The 26,353-nt window shown below is 39.9% G+C and overlaps 1 protein-coding gene across 2 annotated transcripts; it reads left to right on the top strand.

Annotated features, from left to right (window-relative positions):
- The first annotated feature begins 263 nt into the window (after positions 1-263).
- fam83c (family with sequence similarity 83 member C) lies at positions 264-26,135 on the top strand. Of its 2 annotated transcripts, none has more exons than XM_037781566.1 (5): positions 264-1,322; positions 8,043-8,210; positions 11,855-11,979; positions 20,472-20,708; positions 21,757-26,135. In XM_037781566.1, the coding sequence occupies exons 1-5, from the start codon at positions 810-812 to the stop codon at positions 22,592-22,594; spliced, it is 1,881 nt and encodes a 626-aa protein (XP_037637494.1). In that variant the 5' UTR covers positions 264-809; the 3' UTR covers positions 22,595-26,135. The 2 variants fall into 2 exon arrangements, with proteins under 2 accessions (XP_037637494.1, XP_037637485.1); XM_037781557.1 differs by having other exon boundaries at positions 266-1,322; positions 21,754-26,135.
- Positions 26,136-26,353: the final 218 nt, after the last annotated feature.

Genomic DNA, 26,353 nt, shown 5'->3' with positions numbered 1-26,353 from the left:
TAGGAGTTATTATTATTTTTTTTAATTAGTGCCCTCCAGAAGATGGTGCCCTAGGTGACCGCCTATATGGCCTATAGCCATAAACCAGCCCTGATGACATCCAGACAGGTGTGCTCGCTCTCATGGGACTTTATTTTGAAATTTCTAACCAGAAGTGTCATATCTGTTGTGAACTGGTTGGTTTGACAACGGAGAGACAAGAGGAGGAGGAGGAGGAGGAGGAGGAGGAGGAGCCTGTCCAGGTTGGAGACCAATGACAGGACAGGTAGCAACAGGTGAGCTGAAAACACACACCTCACACACACACACAGTGACAGTGAAGAAGAGTCTGCTGCGGAGCTGAAGAGGCTCCTGGGACTGCAGATCCTGTCTGACATGACAGGGAATTAGAGAAGCGAGGACCATTTCACCGCCTCGCAGGGGAAAAACAACTCCGGATCATTTGGATTATAAACCGAACCTGAGGGGAAAATATTAAAACATCACTAATAAGGACTTTATAGAGTGTGTGAGCCTCGGTGGTGAGTTAGTGTGACTTAAAATAAGTATTTAAGGTTTTAAAGTAGCACAACAGACAGTTTTCCTGTATGTGTTGTCTTATGATGGTAGATTATTGAGCTGCTGTAGTTTATTTCTGCTCCAATCCACCTGTTTGTAGGTTATATAAATGTCTCATTCTTTATACAATAATGTTTCTACAAAACCATTATAGTAGGAAATAGTTAAGTCTATTTAGTGTCCCTATTAGTGATTGTTTGTTAGTGAGGGTTTTATAATCCCCTGAGCTGCTGGCTGACTCCAGCAGCACCATGATCAGCTCGGAGGGCCTGAGGCCGGCCCCGTCCGGCAGGAAGCCGCTTGGGAAGCTCGCTACCCGGCTGGAGGAGGTGAAGAACCCGTGGCGTCACGTCTCCACGCTGGAGCTCAGCCACAACGAGGCGGCTCGCCTAGCAACGGACGCGCTGCTGGAGCACGGAGAGAAGGAGTACCGGCGGGTGCTCAGCGAGGAGCGCGAGCTCAACTTTCTGTCCCCGCTGGAGATCCGCTACATCACCACACACGCGGCCAAAACAACATGCAGCAGCTCCGGCTCCTCCGAGAGCAACGGCGTCCCCGACGACCGGGACTTAGACGCCGTATCCGAGCTCACCTCCGGGACTTACTTCCCGATGATGTCCGACGAGGAGCCGCCGATGCTGGAGCTCGGCTGGCCGGACTCTCCGTCGAGGTACGGACCGTCGGAGACGCAGATCTACTTCCAGAGGGACAAGTCTCATAATGTCAAAGACCTCATCAGGTCCCTGATCAACAAAGCCAAAAAGGTGAGAAGGAACTGTGGTTCATAATGTTTATTTATTCATTTACTTATTCATTTGTTTATTTGTTTATTTACGTATGTATTCATTTATTTGTTTGTTTATTTATTTATTTGTTTACTTCTTTATTCATTTACTTATTTATTCATTTATTTGTTTGTTTATTTATTCATTTACTTATTTATTTGTTTATTTGTTTATTTACGTATGTATTCATTTATTTGTTTGTTTATTTATTTATTTGTTTACTTCTTTATTCATTTACTTATTTATTCATTTATTTGTTTGTTTGTTTATTTATTTGTTTACTTCTTTATTCATTTACTTATTTATTCATTTATTTGTTTGTTTATTTATTCATTTACTTATTTATTTTGTTTATTTGTTTATTTACGTATGTATTCATTTATTTGTTTGTTTATTTATTTATTTGTTTACTTCTTTATTCATTTACTTATTTATTCATTTATTTGTTTGTTTATTTATTTATTTGTTTACTTCTTTATTTATTTATTTATTTACTTATGTATTCATTTATTTATTTGTTTGTTTGTTTATAATTTAAATATGTTCTTTATACATTTTCAATTTAATAAGCAAGTGACACAACTACAAAGGAGTAAACCCACCCCCACCCTGAGGGATAAAATAAATAAATAATAAAAATAAAATAATAAGGCAATGAAAAAACAAAAAATACAAACATGCTCCTATAGGATACAAAGCAATATGATTAGCAAAAACAATCAGCATAATATATATTTATAATATGGGACTTTAAACATGAGAATAATATTTCAGTGTCTATTAATTGAACAATAAGAGACTATTTTTATAAGTATAAAGTTATATTGGGGAACTAGTTTAATGTTCATAAATAGCTTCATGGAGGAGGTTTTACAAGTTTAAAGGAGGAATTTATACCTGAAATTAGACATTTATATGACATTATACTAATGTAATAATTGTCTGACCTTGTTGAGCATTTCCCATTCAATCTTCTTAATTGAAAGTCCATATTGGCTGTGCAAAGGCATGACACTAAATGCACACACTCGTCAATAAGTTAATCAATGGTAGAATAAAAGTCAAGCCGAGCGTTATGTGGTTAACCTGATTTTCCCAGTTGCAGGTCTATGGGCTGCAGGGGGTCATATACTGTGTAGTAATTCACTGGATGTTCTGTCACTACTTTACATATTATGTCAACACTTTTTCAGTGACTCCAAATTTTTAGTCAAAATCTAACGAGTTAAATATGTCATTATGTATCAATCGAAATGTTGTGAGCAGAAATTGCCGGATTAAAGGGGTACACCACCTAAATGTAGAATTCCAGTATGTTATTTCTATGGCCTTGGAACGTTCAATCAATATTTGTGAACATGAGCTACTCTCTCTCAAAGCCAGAAACCAGAGAAGTAAGTCTCAACTTGTGATGTCATAGGGTATAAAGTCTGGAGCTGCTCCATAGACAATGAATGGGAGACTGATCGTGTTAGTTTTCTTTTTTTCTACCAAAATGAGCTTTATTCTACTGTAGTGTTCTCAGTTGTGAAACAGAAAATGTCCCCATATGCTCAGAACGTTCCTCTGGGTGCTCTCAGTGTCATCTCTCCCATTCATTGTCTATGGAGCAGCTCCACACTTTATACCCTGTGACATCACAAGTTTGAGTTTTAGCCCTCTAGTTTTTGGGTTTGGGAGAGAGTTGTTCATTTTACTAATATATTTTGGACTGTCTTAGACCATAGGAATAACACGTATGAATTTTGAAAATGGACTTTACAGTGAAGCAGGAGACATCTTGTGTCCAGCAGTTAAAACTTTGGAAATGAAAATACTTGCATATTCAGTTATTAATCAAAGCTGAGTATTTATGTCTTCACATATCGGAAATGAGCAACAACATTGGTTTCCTGATAAATGACACGACAAAGAAATCATCAGGTCTCTTAGTAGGGTGTTTTTTGTTTTTCATCCTTCCACCTGAATGCATTCATTTCTCCCTCCAGTGGTTTCCGCTTGGTTTGCTTACAAACAAATGCAGCAGGCCTGAGGCGGCACGTTGTCCTGCCTGCTGTCATGTTTGATCAGCTCTTATCTCTGAGCACCGAGGCCGACAGCCCGCTCTGTCACTCACTTAGCAACTGACCTCGGTTCACGGATCGAAAAAGCTTCACTCTCTAGTCACCGGCTCTGTGTGAGGCATGAATATGGGCACAGGGGCACAGATGTCTGAAAGGCCCCCCAAACCCCCACTCATAGTAGCAAGACATCCAGACAGAAAGAGACACAAAATGCGGCTGGATCTTTGTGTAGTTGTTTTCTGTCACCTTGTAGTCATTTTGTATCTCTTTGTAGTCATTTTGTGTCTCTTGTAGTTTGCCTTAGTGTCTTATTGTGGTAACTTGCATGTTTTTGTTAACATTTTGTGTCTTTGTGGATGTTCAGTGTCTCTCTGTAGTTGTTATACACGTCATTCTGTAGTCCGTTTGCATATTAACGTGGTAGTTTGTGTATCTTTGTAGTTGTTTTGCACGTCTCTCTGTTGTTGTTTTGTGTCTTATTGTGGTAGTTTACGCCTCTCTGTAACCGCTTTGTGTCTTATTGTGGTGGTTTCCGTCTCTTTGTCATCGCTTTGTGTCTTATTGTGGTAGTTTACGTCTCTTTGTCATCGCTTTGTGTCTTATTGTGGTAGTTTACATCTCTTGGTAATCGCTTTGTGTCTTATTCTGGTAGTTTATGTCTCTTTGTCATAATTTTGTGTCTTATTGTGGTAGTTTACGTCAATTTGTAATCGTTTTGTGTATTGGTGGACATTTTTTGTCTCTTTCTAGTTGTTTTGCACGTCTTTCTGTAGTCATTTACTGTCTTATTGTGGTCGTTTGCATCTCATGGTAGTCATTTTGTGTCTCTGTAGTAGTCTCTTAGTGGTAGTTTGCGTCTCTGTGTAGTAGCTTTGTGTGTCTTTCTGTCATTGCTTTGTGTGTCTCTGTAGCCATTTGACTGTCCCACACGATATGTTAACAGTCACTTCAAACAGTGGCTTTGACCCAGCTGTTACTGGCCCCTGGTCCTGTGCCTGGGAGGCCCATTCAGTGATCCATCCATGGGCATGGCGGCTACTTTGGATGCTGTAAAAAAAAAAACTGAAAGCAACTAATCAATTTCACGTGATTCACTAGTTATCGAATCTGTAATGTACGACCATTAGTTCATGACTTGTGACTTAGAATTATAGAGTTTATAATGAATGTGCTGAATTGTCTCATGATCGCTAAACTGACCACATAACAGCTAAAAAAGAAACACAGTTGGTTTGTTGGCACATGCTGTATATGAGTCACGTCTCCACAGACACTTCCTTCTTCTCTATGTAAAAGCAGACTTGCTTTATATGCATGATGTCTGGGTCTGCTAATACAAATGAAAACAGTTGGACACAAGACATTTCAACCTGTTCAATCCCTGCATGAAATATTCTATAAAATGTAGAAACACAACAAGTTGGAGAAGCTGTTGTCTCTTGACAAGGCAGCAACATTGAGCTCTTTCTCACATGATTGTGCAGAGTCAGCAGGTGAAGGATCAAATGACACTCTGAATTCAATTCACTAGCAAGTAGATACAGCTGATAAACAGCTGTTAGCAAAGCTGAACATTTGTTCATTGCACTTATCTTAAGTTCACTCTGTGCCATTTGCTAGAGTAGAACAATAAACTAGATTAGAACAATAAACTAGCGTTGACGGTAACTTCTCTTTAATCAGGTTGCAATGACAGTAAACAGTAAAGGAGACTTACAGTAAGTCAAACGGGCTTAATTTTTCTTTGCAATGGAGAAGCCATCATTTTGTAGCCCTCACAATATGCAGGACTCACTTGATGAACAAATATGTATTTTATGCACACAATATACATCACTAATATATGTTTTAACTAGGGCTGTCAATTGATTGAAATATTAATCACGATTGATCGCATGATTCTACATAGTTAATCGCACATTTTTTAGCTGTTCAAAATGCACCATAAAGGGAGATTTGTCACGTATTTAATACTCTTGTCAACATGGGAGTAGGCAAATATACTGCTTTATGCAAATATATACATATATTTATCATTGAAAATCAATTAACAACACAAAACAATGACAAATATTGTCCAGAAACCCTCACAGGTACTGCATTTAGCATGAAAAATATGCTTAAATCATAACATGGCAAACTCAAGCCCAACAGGCAACAACAGCTGTCAGTGTGCTGACTTGACTATGACTTGCCCCAAACTGCATGTGATTATCATAAAGTGTGCATGTCTGTAAAGGGGAGACTCGTGGGTACCCATATAACCCATTTACATTCACATATCTTGAGGTCAGAGGTCAAGGGATCCCTTTGAAAACGGCCATGCCAGTTTTTCCTCGCCAAAATTTAGCTTAAGTTTGGAGCATTATTTAACCTCCATCGCAACAAAGTACTATGACATGGTCGGTACCAATGGATTCCTTAGGTTTTTAGTTTCATATGATGTCAGTATCTTCACTGTAGCTTTAAAACTGAGCCCACAACCTAAAAATAAGAAGTTGCGTTAAAGAAATTAGTGTTGTTAAACGCGTTATTATCATGTTAACTTTGACAGCCCTAGTTTTAATTAATCTGTCATTGCTTAGAGAAAAAGATTTCCAACTCATCTGCAGCTCATTAATGCAGATTTGTTTTCTGTTGCTTGTTTTAAAGAGAAGAAAATGTCACTAAAGAGTTCACTATCAGGGTGTAAAACTGCATCTGAAGTGCTTTCAGTCATTTAAAGTATGTGCTATTCATATGCATGCACATGTGCAAATGCCAGTGGGCATGAATGTGTCTGTACATGTGCAGTCAAACATGTTCGGTGTGTGTGTGTGTGTGTGTGTATATATTAATGTTGCATAACACAAGCTGCACGTGAAATAGTTAATTTGTAAAGTGAGACAATGTTAAATTATTGTCCAGAACAACAGTTTCAGTTCCCTCCAGGGGGCCAAAAAAAATAGTTTTAATTTGTACAGTTTCTTTTTGGTCGTTTGAGTGCGCACTGTGCTTGATGGGAACTTCAACAACTGAAGTTCTGAAGAGAAAGTATTTCCCCCGGAACCACAGAACAGGTTAAACCTCTAGCTTTTGAAGCTATAATTATCTTTTATTAAGCTATAATTATATTATCTTTTCTTTCTATTCATAGATTATTGAGTCATAAATCCTTACCCAAACATACATTGTACAGAGTTATAATTAAACCCCCATCCATTATTTTAACTATGGTGGACTGAAGCACCTTGTTAGCCAAATGATTACAGCACGTCACATAACCTCAACGTCACTGGTTCGATTCCAGCTGGGGATCGAACATGTCATACCCTTCTCTCTCTCTCTCTCTCCTCCCATTTCCAGTCTGCCTCTTCCTATCATATATTCAATAAAGGTGAAAATGCCCCCAAAACCCTGACATACTAACAGCTGTTGTTGCCTGTTGGCTTCAGTTTGCCATGTTATGCAAGCATATTTGCCCACTCCCATGTTGATAAGAGTTAAGGTACATTTTGAATAGATACAAAATTTGCAATTAATTGCAATTAAACATTTTAATCTATTTACAGCCATACTGAAAAAAACAAACAAACAAAAAAACTAGTGGTGGTTGTTTTTCTTTTTCCAAACGACATTCTGCGCCCATCGTCTGATTTTAAAAGGCATTTTGGTTTAAACATTAGTGAATGAAATGTAAAACAATGAATATTACCAGGGCAGTAATTTAATTATTGATTAATTATAATTTCGATGAATTGTTAAGTCTATAAAATGCAAGAAAATTATGAATATGTCTATCACAATTCCAAAGAGCCCTTGTTGACGTCTTCAAAATGTTTTGTCCGAGCAAAACTCTAAAACGTGTTCGGTGACCACAGCAGTGATGTAAAACCAAGAAAAGCTGCAAATTATCACTTTTTAAGAGGCTGGAACCAGAGAATGTTTGGCAGCTTTGCTTATATGAGTCAACTAATTAATGAATCTATTAATTATTTTCTAATCATTTTTTCTCATCAGCTGGAAATATCCCCCCAGTGGTTTGCTCCTGTTTCCACAGTATTCAAAAGTAATCTGACAGTGAAGTCAGCACTTGAGTTGACTGTTTTCAGGCCATTAAATAGGCGTTATCAGTCAGCATCATAGATTAGGGGCCTAATACGCCTACTACGTTGTAAAGGTGAAAGTGAAATGAAACTTAAAAGCAACACGGTCTAACATGTTGTAAAACTGAATGAAACGTCAGGTTTTGAACACAAACAAAAGTAAAATAAAACTACAACTTTAGGTTTAGGCAAAAAACACTGTCTATACTACAGCACCTGACTTCCACTTCTGCTCCTGTCACAATTACTACGGTCGCTGTTATGTTTTTTTATACCTTCTTTCGGTGATCTATCATGAGAATAGATGATAAAAATTACTAGTGGGTGTAGTAGGCCCATATTGACCCATATCTATGGGGCTCATAGTGACTGATAATGCCTATTTAATAGCCTGACAACAGTCTAATCGGCTGAGTTTTTGCTGAAACGTTGATGTTAATCAAACCTGTAACCCTGACGGCGTCCTTGCCGTGCCATGAAGAGGCCCACACTCATGAAATCTTCATGAAACACTGTGTGCTAACGTCTCTCCTATCTCCCTGCTGCTTCAGGTTATCGCGCTGGTGATGGACGTGTTTACAGACGTGGACCTGCTGTGTGATCTCATGGAGGCGTCAAACAAGCGCAGAGTCCCCGTCTACATCCTGCTGGACGAGAAAAACCTCGACTACTTCACAGAGATGTGCTCTGCGCTCGACATTCAGAGCTCTCACATGAGTGTAAGTACTGAGTTTAGTAATTTATCATGCAGGGAACTCAGACACAGACAGGGATGCAGCGTTCACACTGACTGAGTTAAACCTCGGGGGCAGAGACAGTAAAGACCTGTCAAATACCTGGCTAAATAACCTCAGGCTGAAGAGCAGTGTATGCAAGAGGTAACAGAGAAGTGCAGTTAGATGTTACTAACTAGTTAGCAGCAGGAACTATGACCTTTCAAACCATAATAACCTTCACTTTAGCTCCAGCTGACCTTCACACAGGCTGAATGTCATGGTCATGAATAAATATAATACATTTCAGACTGAATAATTTCAACAGCTATTTGACTGATTGCTATGAAATTTGGTTCAGATATCCATTCATGACTGTGGCGATTCCTTTACTTTAGTTACTAGTTTGGTTTATGACTGAATACCTGCAAAACTACAACTACACCAAACTGCATTATCAATTATGTTTTAAGGGAAATATGTTTTCTCCCAAATTACGGTCTCAGTTTTTAAGACATGATTATTAGTAAAAAAAATAGGGCCGTCAATCGAGTAAAATATTTAATGGCGATTAATCGCCATTAAATTGTCCATATAATTTTTTATCTGTTCAAAATGTACCTTAAAGATAGATTTGTCAAATATTTAATACTCTTATCAACATGGGAGTGGACAAATATGCTGCTTTATGCAAATATATGTATATATTTATTATTAGCTTTTAGCAGAGCTGAACATTTGTTCATTGCACTTATCTTAAGTTCACTCTGTGCCATTTGCTAGAGTAGAACAATAAACTAGATTAGAACAATAAACTAGCGTTGACGGTAACTTCTCTTTAATCAGGTTGCAATGACAGTAAACAGTAAAGGAGACTCACAGTAAGTCAAACGGGCTTAATTTTTCTTTGCAATGGAGAAGCCATCATTTTGTAGCCCTCACAATATGCAGGACTCACCTGATGAACAAATATGTATTTTATGCACACAATATACATCACTAATATATGTTTTAACTAGGGCTGTCAATTGATTGAAATATTAATCACGATTGATCGCATGATTCTACATAGTTAATCGCACATTTTTTAGCTGTTCAAAATGCACCATAAAGAGAGATTTGTCACGTATTTAATACTCTTGTCAACATGGGAGTAGGCAAATATGCTGCTTTATGCAAATATATACATATATTTATCATTGAAAATCAATTAATAACACAAAACAATGACAAATATTGTCCAGAAACCCTCACAGGTACTGCATTTAGCATAAAAAATATGCTAAAATCATAACTTGGCAAACTCGAGCCCAACAGGCAACAACAGCTGTCAGTGTGTCAGTGTGCTGACTTGACTATGAGCGTTTTTTACAGAAATAAAGTCAATTTAGTTAATTTTGGCGTATCAGCACCGTGTTATCAATACATAGTCGGATGACAGACGCTACAAACTGACAGTGAATGTGTCTGCTCCATACGTCTCAGCTCAGAATAGCAGGAGTCAGATTTCACACACACATATGGCAAGAAAGAGTTGACAGACAAGACGATGGCGGAGTATTTGTTGTTGAAGCGAAAAGCAAAAGCGCCCATTTGGTAATATTTCAGATTTAAACCCAATGCTACAAGGGAACCATAATGTTAATGAAGCAATTGCCGCGAGGAGGACAGAGCGGTCAAAGCCGGTGTGCGCGGCGTAGCGGCGCCAGCTGGAAACCTGTAGCCCGGCAGCAAAAGCTGGACCGGAGAGGCCAGACACACCGCCACCCGGCGGTAAAGATCAAAGTAAGCGCCCTGCACATATTGTCATCTTTTCTTGTAAAATTTCCGGTGTAATCGGTAACACCGCTGTTGTCACAAGTTTATTAACCGATAGGAAAATGCCATCCGTCACATCCCTAGTTCCCACCGTCGCAGCCTAAACACACTAGCCGCATTCAAATGAATGGGAAGACTGGCGTTTTCGCCACAACGCCTGATTTGGTGTGAATGCAGGAATGGGAAGCGTGGAAAGGACAGATCCTGTGGACACGTACCATTAGTGTTGATGTCATATTTCCTACTACCAATTCAAGATAGCCCATTTGCTAACAGAGTTTTAACTCAGTATAAAAGCACCTGTCTGTTCCATTAAAGAGTATTTTGCAACCTCAGCAGTAAAGCTGTCTCTACACTCAACTTCTAGAAGTCACACTGGAGTGTTAGAGAAGATTTCACAGTGTGGGTCAGAGTGGGACGTGTAGTATCCTCTTGTTTGCCTGCTTCTTTTACTGTTGTAAAAAACAAACATGGCAGTGTAGCTGCGAGGCGTGTGCTCTGCTGAAGCGTCCTTGAGCAACAAACCGAGTCCCTGTGGATGAGGGGGCAAGTGAATATATATCACCCAAGAATAACTGAAGTCGCATCTCCCATTGTTCTCTGTATTCTCCTTTGTGGCTGTTGTGTGCCTGTGAGAGAGAGAGAAAGAGAGAGTCTACTCTCACAGCATCACCACACAACAGTAGTGTTCTTGGCAGATGACACGTTAGCTGTGATGAATCATCTGTCACATGCAAATCTGAAGTCTCTCTGCATGTTGATTTTAATAGTGCACCAAAATTAACTGCAACCAAATGCTGACTGAATGACAGGAAATATACTGTACATGCAAAACCCCAGGATGTTTGCATAAGAAATATCAACAGCGCTGTTGGAGTGGAGGACAGAAACTTCTCCATCTGTTGTTCTGACCTTCACGCACTCACTTCCCACCTCGCTATTTTTTAAACAACTGACTATTTCAAGTTTTGTTTCCACCAAAAAAAAAAAAATCCTTTCATGTTGAATAATTCTCAAACTTGTTATGCACGGAGCTCATTTGCAAATGCATTTCCAAATATCATTAAGCAATTCACTTCACTGAACTCTGTGAGATCAGGCTGCTTAGAGCTCAGTTTGTGGATGCTTACTTACCTGTTTCCCAAGCTTGTAATTAGGGCTGCAACTAACAATTTTTACTACTGCCAATTGTTTTTATCAATTAACGGGTTTTGTCCATAACATGTTAGTTAGCTTTAAATTATCGCCCGAAACAACCCATTACCAAGTAGGAAATTTCTCCATTAAAACGATACCTGCAATCGTTCCTTTTTTTGCGCAGATTTATTAAAAGATGACTGTTTTGCTTGCAGCCAATCACGCTTCCACGACAATACGGTCCCGCCACTGTGAGTGGGCGGACGCCGTTATCAGCACACAAAAAACTACAGATAATCTACAGATTGTCAGGTGTTTGTTATAATGCCTTAACCTGAATGCATTCCGAATTAAATATCAGAATGTTACTGTAACCAAAATGAAAATAGATGACTAAAATGAACTTAATGCAACTGTCTGATGTTTCTGTCTGATGGTTCTGATGCATCTCTATGTTGTAGTATAAGTAGTTTTCATAATTATTGTGATGCATATTTTCTTGCTGTTGTCCAGAAGACGGTGTCGATTTTAGAATACTGCACGAGAGTTGGTATTTTGATCAGAATCATGCTGCCAAATACAAATTGATTTTCTAATTTCTTATTATCCTTATACAACTTAAATACTGTGTTTCTTCTATGAGCTTCCATGTGTGCATTTGTCTCTCTAACGGTAAATTGTGTGTTTGTGTGCAGAACATGCGTATTCGCAGCATGTGTGGGGACACGTACTGCACCAAGAGCGGCAAGAAATTCACCGGTCAGGTCCTGGAGAAGTTTATGATCATTGACTGTGAAGAGGTCATCGCCGGGTCCTACAGGTTAGCAACAAACACACACACGCTAACAATCATTAAGCATGTGCTTAACCTTTTCACACACTTCTTTTGTGCCCCCCTCTTTCAACTTTATCAAAATGCAATACTAAAATTGGAGTGCCCCTTTTAAAAGGCACATGGCGATGGGGAAGTGGTGTTTGTCAGTGTAACTGTCATGACGTTTATAATTTGCACAATGCTGCAGCGTTTTAAGAAGGCGTGGAAGAAGCCTGGAATGAAAAAAGGATCACAGATTGATGACATGTAGCTGTTAGAAGATGTGTAGGTGGACTCGTAATCACAGGCAACACAACACATATATGAACATAAAAATAGGTGTCTTACAACGAGCGAGTCTGTGGACTGCTGACGATCAGCATTGTGACATTTACTTTGCATCCTTCCTGATAAGCAGGACAACCAGCGGGTTTCAGGAGGAAGCCAGCTGAGTCTGTGTGGCGATAAACTGCGTAACAATGCTCGTGTTGTGCAGCGCAGTGGCTGCTGATAGCGAGGAGTTGTTGGTGGTGTTTGCAACAGTTATGAGAATACCTGAGTAATACCTGTAATTACAGCCACGCTCATCAAGTAAATGAGAAGGTTGGCTCTGAACAACAGGGACTGCAGGTGCATGTTTAGTGAGAGCAAACTTTTAGCAATATGATTTAATGTCATTCTCATCTACTTGTACTCCTGCCTTTTGAGCTGCAACTAATGATAATTTTAATTATCAAATAATCTGCTGATTTCTTTTTTTAATGATGAATCACTTTGTCAAAACAAATGTCAAACTAGTGAAAAATGCTCGTTATAATTTACCTCAGCCCAGGGAGATATATTCATATTGCTCTTTTTTATCATCATATGACAAACAAAAGCATTTTATGCAGCTGGAACCAAAAAATGTGAAGTATTTTTGCTTGAAAATTGACTTAAATGATTAATTGATAACAGTTAAAATAGTTTGACAATCAACTAATCCATTGATTGACTAATTGTTGCAGCTTTTATTAGCTCAGACTTTGCTCCATTGTGTCCGCATGTTATTTGTACATCATGTATCCTGTGCTGACTGCAATGTAAACACATCCACGTATAAATGCTACGATAAGAGTTAGTGACGTAATATAAAAAGCAAGAAAGACCACTTATGGTGGATGGATGTGGAAGTGAAACACCGGACTTCTAACCAGCAGACCTGTGTCTGTTTATTTTTGGGTTCATACAGCTGTAGCGAGGCATGGCTTGCTAGATACAGTCAGTGCAATGGCACCGTATGTGAAAACAGCTCAACACCGGGTGATGTTATGAACCCAGATATGACGGTGTTTGGTTTTCTGACATATCTGGGACTTCAATATGTACAAAACACAAATGATACCAGCCGTCCAACTCACGAGAGAAAAGCAAGGCAAACATTTGCTTCGCTCTTGGTTTGAACACAGCATAAGGCTATTCTCATTAATAGGAGACTATTAGTTTGTTGTTATCTTTATGAAAGCACTTCACAAATCACATTTACTATTTGACAGTTTAAGATCGACTCTTCACTTGTCTTATGTGTGAACTTCTGGAGTTTCTTGTGGAGGTTTGTGGAGCCCATCTGTGCTTTCTGGCTGCATCTAAATGGTTGCTGTTGCTGACCAACAAACAGTGCATGGTATTACTATATGATTTCATAGAGGAGGGAGAAGCATGTTTAAACAGCTTTAGAAACAGCTTTAGATATGATGATTTAGATATGAATATTGATATTAGAAAGATGGGAGAGCAGCGGCGAAGTGCGGCAAGCTGCCATGCAATGTCTATTAGGGCTGGGACGATTCACTTATCTCCTGATTCGATACTATCACAATACTTTGGTGCCATTTCGATATGTATTGTGATTTTTAAGTATTGTGATTTTCCAAGTATTGTGATTCGATATTACGATTTATTGCGATTTTTGTTAACTTCTTTAACACTAGACCATGGGAAAAAGTTGAATCATACACTTCTAGGGACCTTTACCGTGGACAATATCTAAATTAATACACTAAAAATGTTTGATTTTCAGCATGTATGTAGTCAGAGATATCCTGAAGTCAAACTCATATATCAGTCATTGTCAGGCATTATTTATAAAAAAAATTCCAGCAACCCAAAAATCATAGAATAAAGACATTTCACTCACAAATTAGTGGTATTTTCTTTTTAATTTATAAGGGACATGTAATGTTTTATATTACCGATGAACATAAAAGTCACACGTGTATACTTCCACTAACTCCCGTCAGCTACGTTCTCTTTATACATCCATGGTCAGCTCCATCGGGGCCGTTTGAATGCATTTAGCATAAATGTCAGTATATGGGTGCTCTACAGTTGTAGCGTCGGCCGATTTGACCACAGAGATGAGAGTGACAGCTAGCTTGATCGCACGTTACCGCAATACGATAACGTTTCCTGTCCATGACAGAGTTAGCATGCAGCTTTAGCCGTGATGTCTAGTTCTGCTTTTCCTGTCAATGTGTGAAACCCAAAGTGTTTCCATACTTTACTGTATGTGTAGTGTTTACCACTTTGGATTTAAAATGTGAGGGTGCAGGTCATATCCACGCAGACCCTCCGCCGTTTTCTGCTTTGTCGTTTTGGTTCGCTGCAGTTTGTTTTGGTGCCGGATATGGAACGGATATGACGTCACGTTACTCAGACTACAACAATAAAAGCGGTAACTTCCTTCTACCTCCACATAGACTCAAATGAAGCAAATATATTGATTAATAAAATTATTTCAAAATCGTAAAAAAAAAAAAACCCGCGATACATATGTGAATCCATTTTTTTCCCCACACGCTGCGACGGCCACTCCTGAGCTCATCGAGCAGCGACTGTTTGATTCTGTGGCGAAGTGCGGCCAAACCAAAAGTTGGGGATAGTTTAACTTTTGGAACACCCGCAACCAATCAGTAAACAGATCCTGTGACTCTTGTGACATGTTGACCTAGGTTACAAAGAATTTCTTCCCGTCTGAAACACATGAACACACCTCCTAGCCGTAGAAGAGAATAATTATTGCGGCGAGCCGCACTGCTCGGTGTGTTTCCAGCGTTACTCTAGAGCAGTCGGGTGGTGTTTCTTTAGCAATGATCTCTATAATTAATAGACCAATTGACAGCTTAATCCACTATGACGTTTAAAATTCCAGACAAATATTTTAGAGTTCATATCATTCATCACCATCGAGTTCACACATTCTTTCACCTTTGTACCATCAGTCACCTGATTCAGGCGTGTCACACCTTTATCCAGTCGCCTCTCTGTGCACCACTGACGGTTGTTTAACTTCCACGAGTCATTTCCTGATTTCTCTCCGTCCTTGTTATGTCAAATTCTGTCCAATCAAGTTGTTTTCTTAATATTATATTATTTTCTATTGACACATAATCTCAGATGTGACCCCGATGGCTGCAGCGGAGTGTTTTTACTCATAGGCTAAGTTTGGTTTCAGGTGTGTGGCAATGGGTATGGGTAGAGTCAGGCATGCAGGCTGGGCTGACAGGCATCACACCTGCTGGCTGTGGAATGATGGGCAAGGTCCCTCGGAGAGGTGCCAACTCGCTCATTCGAGGCAAATGTTGTCTTATCACCCTCCCACACCTCTCCCTCTCTCCTATCTTCAAACGTCCTCATAACTGATATTAAAACCCGTGAAAATAATGGTTTACTCTTTGATACCCGGGGAGTGCCCACTCCAGTTTGTTTGAGAAGCAAATAATAAACAGTGATTCACTGATATTTAGTCGATAATGCCAGCTGTTATCTGTTAATCCAAAAGAAAGGGTAACATATCTTCATATTTTTACAGATATAATACATACTGTACATACATGGCAGGTGTACTCTTTGGGTAAAGCTTCACTTTAGCCCTTCATATTTAGTGTTTACAAGCACTACATTAACATGTAATAAATGGTTTATAACACACTGTAATGTAGTTGTAAAATGAGTAAGTAAAAGGTGTAATGTATTTGTTAATAATAACTCCTCCTGTGGGCACCCATAAATTGAAGCAAATAATAATAATAATAATAATAAAATAAATAATAATAGTGATAATAGAGCTGTCAGTCAATTAAAATCGCAAATTAATCGCACATTTTTTTATCTGTTCAAAATGTACCTTAAAGGGAGATTTGTCAATTATTTAATATTCTTATCAACATGGGAGTGAGCAAATATGCTTGCTTTATGCAAATGTATGTATATATTTGTTATTGGAAATCAATTAAGAACACAAAACAATGACAAATATTGTCCAGAAACCCTCACAGGTACTGCATTTAGCATACAAATATGCTCAAATCATAACATGGCAAACTCAAGCCCAACGGGCAACAACAGCTGTCAGTGTGTCAGTGTGCTGACTTGACTATGACTTGCCCCAAAACTGCATGTGATTATCATAAAGTGGGCATGTCTGTAAAGGGGAGACTCGTGGGTACCCAGAGAACCCATTTTCATTCACATATCTTGAGGTTTGGAGTGTTATTTAGCTTGCTTCCCGACAAGCTAACATGACATGCCAAAAAGTGGATACAGACAACTGTTCTACTTTTTAAACCCGCCCTAGCGTTTCCAAGTGGTATTATTGTTGGTGCCGCTGTCGCAAAGACAACTGGATCGCTTTCTGTTTTTCTCAGAAAACTAAAAAGGTAGGACACATTCCATTTTGTTTTCCACAGTTACTTCAGTTGTTCCACCGTCTGCCATTTCCTCTACTGGGGATAGTAACTGTAAAGAACTTGCATTGATCCTCTTTGATAACTGGGGATAGCTACCGATTGCTACCGGGAAAAACACTTATATATTGCCACTTTAACTGCTACAGGAAACAACAGAGCTTATCTTGATGACTGATTTGGAAAATATGACCCACATATAATTTTATATGACTCATAATTCAGGCCTGAAAGACAACTCACTTCTCTTCGTGATGAAAACAAACTTTATGATTTGCGTGTGTTGAGGGCGTGCTCTGACCAGTCCCTCCTCAGAACATACCAGGAATTTACCTGGAGCAGTGAGTGATTTATCACCGAGGAAAGCTGTCCTGCAGTTTCTTTGTGGCTGCTGTTAAACACGCTCAGTGGCTCAGCGTGCGTCGCCCAGATGGCAGCACGCCTTAAATGGCCTCAGAATGACTTAATGCAGAAATGGATGTAGGCCTGTTCTTTAACTGCCTAATTTGTATTCATTAATTTTGCTCTGCGTGTGTTATCGTTTCTACGGAGATTATTAAAAGCCCTTTCATATTTAGTGTTCATTATGTTGTTTAAAACCCTCTGTATATGAAAGTGGATTAGGGCAGTGGTTCCCAACCTGGGGTCCCAAAGATCACAGGGGATTCGCCAGGATTCGTCTGCTCTGAGGTTATCAAAATTAGAATTGCTCATGTATAACTAAAATCATAATAACACACTTGCTGGATAATTTATATTAAAGTCTGTATATAAAACTATTTAAAAAGATATATTTCTTTGCTACTTAGTAGCAAAATGTAACTAAATAGTCTGCTTCAATCCATATGTGTTGCTGTTCAGCCTTTCAAAAACAAAGTTTTCAGTGATACATCTTTAGGACAAGAGCAGGTTTACTTTGTCACGGGATACAGCTCTCTAGCCAATTCCATAAAAAGGATTAATATATTCAAACTGAAATCTCATAAAAAGTGACCCTATTCTTAGAGAAGTTTTTCCTGCCCCTCCTAAGACTAGTTTCAAGGGGACCCCTACACTACAGGATAGGCTAGTGCCTAGCCATCTCCCTGCCAATAATAATATAAAAACTTGGCTTCATCGACCATTGAAGGGTACTTACAAATGTGGCTTTTGCAACCACTGTGCCAATATAAAGGCATGTAAGCAATTCAGTGACTTTAAGACTCATAAGGTGTGTGATATCAAAACATTCATTAACTTGTACCTGTGGTTGCTTGTACATAGTCCGGACAAGAAGACAACTGAAAGACAGAGTCTCTGAGCAGTATGCAATTAGCGGCTCAGGTGCTGCTTGATTGAGTGTCAGCTGCGTCTCTTCTAGAGATTTGATGTCTCGCCTATTTTTACTGCGAGCCTCGCGTTGTTCACAACAACAACAACAGACAGTAAAAATGTTCTGACAGTATATTGACATCATACATGCAACATTACTACAGTTTCAATGTCTGTATCTTTAAAATATGTCATTGACATGGAAGAAAAAGTAAAGCTATATTTTTAAATCAACACTTTCTGCTTCGGTTTCAAAATAAAAGCCCTCAAGCTTTTTATTTTTTATTTGGACAGAATTCCTTCATCTGTCAACACAAGGCTTTTATTCGGAAATATTTGCTGGACAGTTTTGTAGGAAATGTAGTGACTTGCACCACTCCATGAATGAATAAAATGCCTGCTTTTAATTGTGGATTATTATTAACATTATTTCCGCTGCAGCAGCAGAAACGCTGCTGATGTAGACAACACTCGCATGAGATCAAAAAGAGCATTCGGGGTGGCGATAATCCAATGCAGGCCACAGCCTATCCAGGAATAAATGAGGAAATTGATTTCAGTCCTTTTTTGTAGTTGCTCTGACGCATGTGGCCTAGTGCCTTTTTTGTAAATGGTATATATATTATTGTATTTCTTTCATCTATATTATTTTCTTAATTTGTTTTCCTTATTTTCCTTCTAGACATCCTGTTGAGTCACCCAGTGGTTATACCTTGCATTCTTTACCTGTGAGTTTATTGGCTTCTTGCTCAGGTGCTTGCAATTAGAGTATCAGTTGTTTGCAATCATCTCATGTTTACTAAAAGGGAAACTGTGTGCTGAAGGCTACACCCTGAAGAAGGCTGTTTGTGCCGATACTTGTGATCGTGTTAGTCATCTTAATATGTGTCAGCATTGTCTATGTTTTTAGTATTTCACAATGAAATGGCCATTTGATTAAAGGCTTTTAAACGTTTTGCTAGAAGAGTGCCTTGGCCCTTCCTTCTTTTGAGAACTGAAACATACTCCTCCAGGCTGCATGTAGGCGAAAGTTCTCAGGGGTCGTTCGGAGACGTTCGCATGGCCGTTTTTCTTATACTTGTATAACCTTTACATTTATTTTCTTCTGACAGCTTGTGGAGATCTAGTGATGACAACATGCTTTGTGTCGAAATGTTAGTTGCTGCAGTCGAACTAGGGATGTACCAATCCAACTTTTTCAGTCCTGATACCGATAGCTCGAACACCATATTTCAACTGTTTATGTCGCTATAGGCGAAAGATAAAATGGTTGCCGTGGTGATAACTTTACAGAGTTGTTAAACGCTGTCTTAAACGCTTTAATCTGTTACTCAAACTGGACTTCCTTGATCATATTCCACTGTCTCACTGGTACCTTAAACAACACGCCTCCACACCAAACCTGTGTTGTTTTAATGCAGGACTGCTAATAAAGGCATTAAATGTCCAAAAAGTTCTAAACCTGGTGCTCCAGACATCACTACAGATCCAGTCTGTTGACGATTCCCTCATCCTTATTCTAAATATAAAATATTTGGTTATTTCCATTGGTCATTTGTCTTTTTATACCATGTCTCTCAGGCCTGCTGTGTAAAACGTTGCATTCACTAGAAGTCAGACGTTTCTACGCTCACACCTCTGGGCCTGTGTCCTCTGTTCAGCTGTGAAAGCATTATTTCTGCTGCTCAGCCAGACGTCTTCGGTGTCCATGCACCTGTCGTCTGCTGCTGGCTGATAAGCCGATAAGCTCAGTCACTGTAGTGACTCATCGTCGTCCAGGAAATAGTTGAGGGTGATCTGCAGGTTTATCAGCTGGAGGTGGACCAGATAATTTACACAAAGACAGCTGATAGGTTCTAAGGCACATCTTGTGTTTCATAATTTCCAGATTTCATAATCGTGATTTTGTTAATAGTGACTACCTGCACGCTTTTAAAAACACACACATGATGAACATTATTCCTACCCAGTATACAGTGTACATAGTTATGCAGGGAACTCCCTGAGAATGTGGTGTTTCACTCGGGGGGCTGTACCTTACTTCCTGTATCACACAGGGTGTTGTGTGCAAGCCCCCATGAAGAATGCCGGTCGCTGATCCCAATTTTCGTAGCCAAACGGCAGTACTACAACTTCCGTGTCTGTCACGTGATGCCATTGGGCCCAAAAAGACTTTATCTCCTCCAGCTCGGTTCTGATTGGTTGTTTTCCTCCATTCTGTGAAATCTTGGAGATGCCATTAGGAGCACCAGAGGACACAGAGGAACATGATTTTTTTCAGATTACCTCTCTCATGCACTACTGTCACGATATAGTGACCGTTTTATAAAAATAACTTTTTTTTATCATATTTGCTCCAACCTTTCTACTTCAGCTTTAAAAACACTGTTTTACTTAAATCTCCCAGGTCATCTACTGTCCAGCTCACTGGTTTCACGCTCTCATATTGTGTCTCCTCTCCAGTTTCACCTGGCTGTCGGCTCAGGTGCACAGCAACATGATGATGCATTTCTCAGGTCGCATCACCGACAGCTTCGACCGGGAGTTCCGCTGTCTGTACGCCGACTCGCAGATCATTGACTGCTTCTTCAACCCAGAGGAGGAGGGGATGCCCTACTACCCGTCATTCCAAGCCATGATGCCCCCCGGCATGGGCATGGGGCTCGGCCCCGTCATGGGGCTGGATTTACTCTCTGACAGGTATGAAGCTGGAGTCGTGGTACCTAGCAGATTATTTTTGTTCGTTTACTTTTTCAAGGGTCACAACTTGTAAAGTATTTGAATCTAGGACTCTGCAAGGCCTGCGACATGTTTCGGTCAAAAGATTACTTTCTTGATTAAATGACTAATATTTTTACTGTTTTGTATTTCTGCGTCAGAAAATTATTTGTATTATTTTATGTTGATCGACTAATGATTAATTGACGAATCATTTCAGCGCAAATCAAGACAAAAACTTCTCAGGTTTATTCATGTTTGTGTGTGGTTGACTTGGTGTGAGTAATTGAGTGAAATTGGAGCAAATGTTGGATTTTTAAAGATAACAATATTTAAGGGGAGACTCTACAGGTGAATAGGGTAAAAAAATGATTTTCTACGAAAACGGCAGGGCGAATCTCTTAAAAAAGCCATAGCACACCATTACCGATCATTCCGCACGTTTTGATGTATTTTTTGTACAGGTGTTGGCAACACTGTGAGAGGAGTAGCGCGGCGAAATCTGAGGCACCCCGTCTCGTTTACCATGCTTATGCTGTGTGACTTTTTGCCATCAACCTTTATGATTAAACTTTTTACAAGAGCACCAAGTTTTTCTTGGATCTAGCCTCGTAATTTTGCTCTCAAAGTGCTCCAGATTGATGCATTTAATTTTAGAATGTTTAAAATGTTCTTAAAAGGAAGCAAAACTCGAACCCCCCTAGAGGGTTCAAGGTCAACCACCACAGTCTCTCAAAATCCTGTGGGAAAGACTATCAGTCTATATCATCCAAGGCTGGCCCCCCAACTTCAAAACTCATTCTGGAGCCGCTGAATCAGGCTCCAGTAATAACTGTGGTGTTTAATTGAATTTTATTTGCGTTGAGCAGTTTGTTCTTTATAGAAACCGGTTTATTTTTACCTTTTGTTTATTCTTATACAGTAAAAAATGCACAGTTTCTATCTAATCTGTGGATTAATAGATTATCTTGACCTTGATTTAAAAAGCCTGTTGTATGCTAACCTTTACTTCCCCTCCCTCCTTCAGCAGGCAGAGGGACAGGGTGTGCTCTGAAAACTCCAGCAGCCAATCAAGTAGCAGCGTGTCCAGTGTGAAGGCCGCGCCAGGGATGACCCCTAACACGGTCTACAAGGTCACCCAAACTCATGACAAAAAGGAGACCAACAACAATCCTCACCTCAGCCCTGAGAGGAGAGGAGGAGGAGGAGGAGGTGGAGACCGATCAGGAGGACAAACCCCGACACCTCAGAGTCACGTCACATCGGGATCACGAGTCTCTGCTAACGGAGGAACCAATCACAGCCCAGCTATGGAGCGACCTCCGCCGCCCTACGGTACGCCAAAAGGCATCGACTGGAGCAAGCCGAATCCGGCGGACGTCATGCGGTCAAATATAGGCGGCGCCTCCTCCAAGTTCCAGGCGTTGGGGTTGTACGACCACAAACCGAGCATGTTCCACAGCGCCGGGCTCGTCCCTGGCGCCGCCAACTCAAACCACATCCCCAGGACCCAGACGCCCTCCCCGGTCAATGACAGTAAACTCACCCCCAAGCAGAGGACTCCCGCCAGCCCATTCCTCAACAAACTCTCAGACCTCTTCCTGCCCACCTCCAACAAAGACACCTACAACTTCCGGAGGTCGCCGTCCCCTCTTGGCACCACGCCGTGGGGAGGACCGGACCTCTCTCAAAGTGAGCCGGAGAGCCAGCAGAGCCCACCGCCTCCGCTCTCTCCGACCGTGTTGATGAACCGGCAGGACCAGAAGCGAATGACGCTGGGCCACAGCAAGCTGGACCTGGTGAACCATTACAACAAGATGAAATCCAAGCAGGTGTACAGCCGCTTTGAGCTTAAGACTTCAAATTAAACTGGGAGTTCAGATTGATTTCATCTGACTAATTTTATGTTTAACTCTCTCTTCCAAACTCTGTCTCCTATTACATTATTACAACCCACGACGAAAAGTCTCCATGGACTCTGGTTGTTTTTATAAAGTGGTCAGTCCTCCGTCTTCTTCCACACTTCAGTGATTCCTGGTGAAAATCGAGCCCTTACAGCCATGTTGGCTCACAGGCTCCTTCACCGTCTACACAGAGTTTTCCTCTGTGATTCTTGAAACCATATTGCCTCTTTTATCATGTGAGGAGCCTTTATAAGCACAGTGGCTACGTGACTCTTTGTGGGGTCGTAGTTTACACACATGAAAAAAAAACGATACCATGAAATTGATCTGTGAGAATCACCCGTCAATTCATTTCTGCAACAATTGCTACCCGAGTCGTCTTGTTTTCAAAATTAAAAAACAAGGTTGTGGCTAAAAGTAGTCTGACAAAGGTTTTAAATAGGGCTGTCAATCGATTCAAATGTTTAATTGCGATTTATCACATGATCATCCATAGTTAATCGCGATTAATAACAAATTGACCCCATGTTTTTTATCTGGTCAGAATGCACCTTAAAGGGAGATTTGTCAAGTATTTAATACTCTTATCAACATGGGAGGGGGCAAATAAGCTTGCTTTATGCAAATGTATGTATATATTTATTATTGGAAAATCAATTAACAACACAAAACAATGACAAATATTGTCCAGAAACCCTCAGAGGTACTGCATTTAGCATAAAAAATATACTCCAATTATAACATGGCAAACTCAAGTGGGCATGTCTGTAAAGGGGAGACTCTATTTAGCCTCCTTCTTCACCAGCTAGAATAATACCAATGGATTAGACCAATATTGGTACCAATGGATTCCTTATGTTTTTCTAGTTTCATATGATACCAGTATCTTCACTCCAGCTTTGAAACTGAGCCTGTTACAACCTCCGAAATCGCAAGTTGCGTTAATGCACTAAGAAATTAGTGGTGTTAAAACAAACGCGTTATTGACACGTTGACTTTGACAGCCCTAGTTTTAAATAAACCAGTGTCCTAACAGAAGATCTGTCACATTTTAAAAAGACAAATCGCAACTGAACTTTATACTGAAGCCTGAGAGCAGATCATCTTCTGTTTAAAAGGAAATGTGAAGGCTTGGCCTCAACACAAATATTAAACGGAGTGGTAAGACTAGAACATTATCATTGGAGCCCTCCACTGCCTTTTCTTTAGTACACTCCAGGGACTTAAATGAGGATTTTTCCACACAATTGTATACTACTCTTATTTAACGAGAATCTTAAAGTCAAACTGAAATTTGAATTCTCCTTTTTATGTAAGGAAATATTGACTATGACTCTGCATCTATTGTGCCTAACTTTCCATTTTTCAAGAGGATGAGACCTTTTTTGGACATAATGTAGAAACAGCGTCTAAGCCTCCGGCCTCTGGGTGGACGTTTCCCATGGCAACAATTGACTGACATCTGAAGGGCAGAGTTTCTAAGAGACGTAGCGTTGGTTACGCACTGTTTAAGACATCTGTCCCTTTTAAAGATTGCTGTTATGCTTGTGTTTCACTCAGAAAATGAAAGCTAGAAATTAAGGTTAGCATGCTAACATTAGCAGTGATTCCCACTAGACGTTACTTTTGGTTCAAATTATTTACATAACTGCTGAGTGTTGGGCAGCTCCTGCACAGTCACAGGCGAATTCTCAAAGAATGGATTGCGGCTGCTGATAGCACCATGAATAATGCATTGCTTGCAACCGCTATCTGCCCCATCTCAAGGTCCGATTCACAAAAGATATTGCGCGAATGATATTACAGCGTAAACACGCCCATAAAGTTTTGCAGCTGAGTGCAATTTTCCTTTTTTTTGCACCTGATTGCAATTATCCATGTGGCAAAATATAAATGAGACAATGAGAAAAATAAAAATGTAATATTCAGACCGCGAGCTACAGGTCTTGACGATGAGGTACAGAGGCATTCAGTTACCACCATCTCTCTGAAGACGCTAATTTCACTGTAACTGCCTGTGGCTGTTAGCGCTGATCTTTGTGAATTGGACTTTTTTCAATGAGGCTGATTTGCTTAGAAAGGGGCCAATTTTGCGCCAATTGTCCACATATTACGTGATTTAAATATGTGCACAAAGATGCATTGTGCGTTTCGAGGTTTGCAGGTGCTTTGAGAATTACACGGTTTCTTTTATTTGTGCAGGTTTAGCGCCCGCAAAAGCCGCGCAATCCTTTTAGTGAATTTGCCCCTCAGTGTTGTGTTCATCCCACATTATAGAAAGGAACAAAGTCTAGCTAGTGTTACTTCAATGGAGAGCTGGATACAGCGTTGCCACTCAGCCTGGCTGCTAATGTTAAATCCCAGTGGCCACTTTGGGTACTACAACAACAACAAAATCCCCTTCAACCATCATGATAGTGACGCCTGTAAAACAGGACACCTCAAAATACAAAAAAAGGTCAATTCTTATCCTTTGTATTATGGCGATTTAGTCCATGGCTGTTTTATATATGTAAAACTTTTCCAGAGCATAGAAAAGCTGTTTTTTATGTGTGTGGCATCAGTATCCAATGTAAAGTCAGCGGGAGAAACACGACTGCATATTTTTAGTGCCCGCCCACGCAGATGCTGCACCAATCACATTACCAGGAACTACATCGTCAGTCAGAACCAAAAATTCCAACACATTCTCACTCCCAACTCATCAAATACCGCTGCTTGGTCAGTGCCCCTTGGCTGTGGAAACCAACGCACGGGGTACCCCTCTTGCGTTATTTTTGGACGGACCAGGGACGGCATGTAATATATGCTTGTAACATGCACAGTGTCCTTTCAAAATGAACTTCTGTTTTCACAGGAAGTTAGGTTTAGGCAACACAACCACTTAGTTAGGGTTAGGAAACAGTCAACGTTAACTTCACTGACTAGCGACTCAAGTGACTAGTGACTCACGGGACTAAAGACTGACTTGACAAAATAAGTCAACGTTACTTTTAGTTTCACACAGGACACGAACATTGGTCTCCTAGCTGAAAGTCTTCCACCCTACCTTAGCGGACTCACGCTATTAATACTACGTCACTTGCTCCGACTGTTGAATAACGCTGCGGGTGGGTTTACATTTGAGTTAGTTGAAAGCTTGTTTCGTTACATACTGTCAATAAAAGTATTTGACAACTTGGGAGTTAGAACGGGTTTAAAATTCATGACTAATGCTGGGGAAACTATCACTGCAGAAAAATTAATAAAACTAATTATGATTTTGACCTAATAGTCAAAACAAACACCAAGGATATATACACTGTAGACAATCGAGACACAATAGAGTATGTAGAGTAAATGCAGTATTTTGAATCTGTTAATATGCAACACAGTCTCGTGGCAGTTTGTGAAATAGTCACGAAATTTAATCAATTGGAACCGTGTACATAGACACGAATTTCCCTTTTTTTCAGCTCAACTCAGCACGACTTTCAACAAAGTATTTTTTGTGACACATGTCAATTTCCGCTCCAGTCTTTTCAAAATAAAACTACCTAGTTAGGTTTAGGAAAACATTGTGGTTTGGGTTAAAATGAAAACCGGAAGAGTCGTAACTTAAGTACAGACAAAAAGTACTTGGATCACTTTTAAATAAAATTGAAATTTGTGCGTATGTAAACGGATCAGTACATTACATTTTGTGACTATTTCATGAACTGCTGTTCAACTGGGCTGTAATAT

The sequence above is a fragment of the Sebastes umbrosus genome, chromosome 1 (assembly GCF_015220745.1).
Source record: "Sebastes umbrosus isolate fSebUmb1 chromosome 1, fSebUmb1.pri, whole genome shotgun sequence".
NCBI classification, from domain to species: Eukaryota; Metazoa; Chordata; class Actinopteri; order Perciformes; family Sebastidae; genus Sebastes; species Sebastes umbrosus.
The sequence above is the reverse complement of the archived record's forward strand: the minus strand, read 5'-3'. Positions and strand labels throughout refer to the sequence as shown.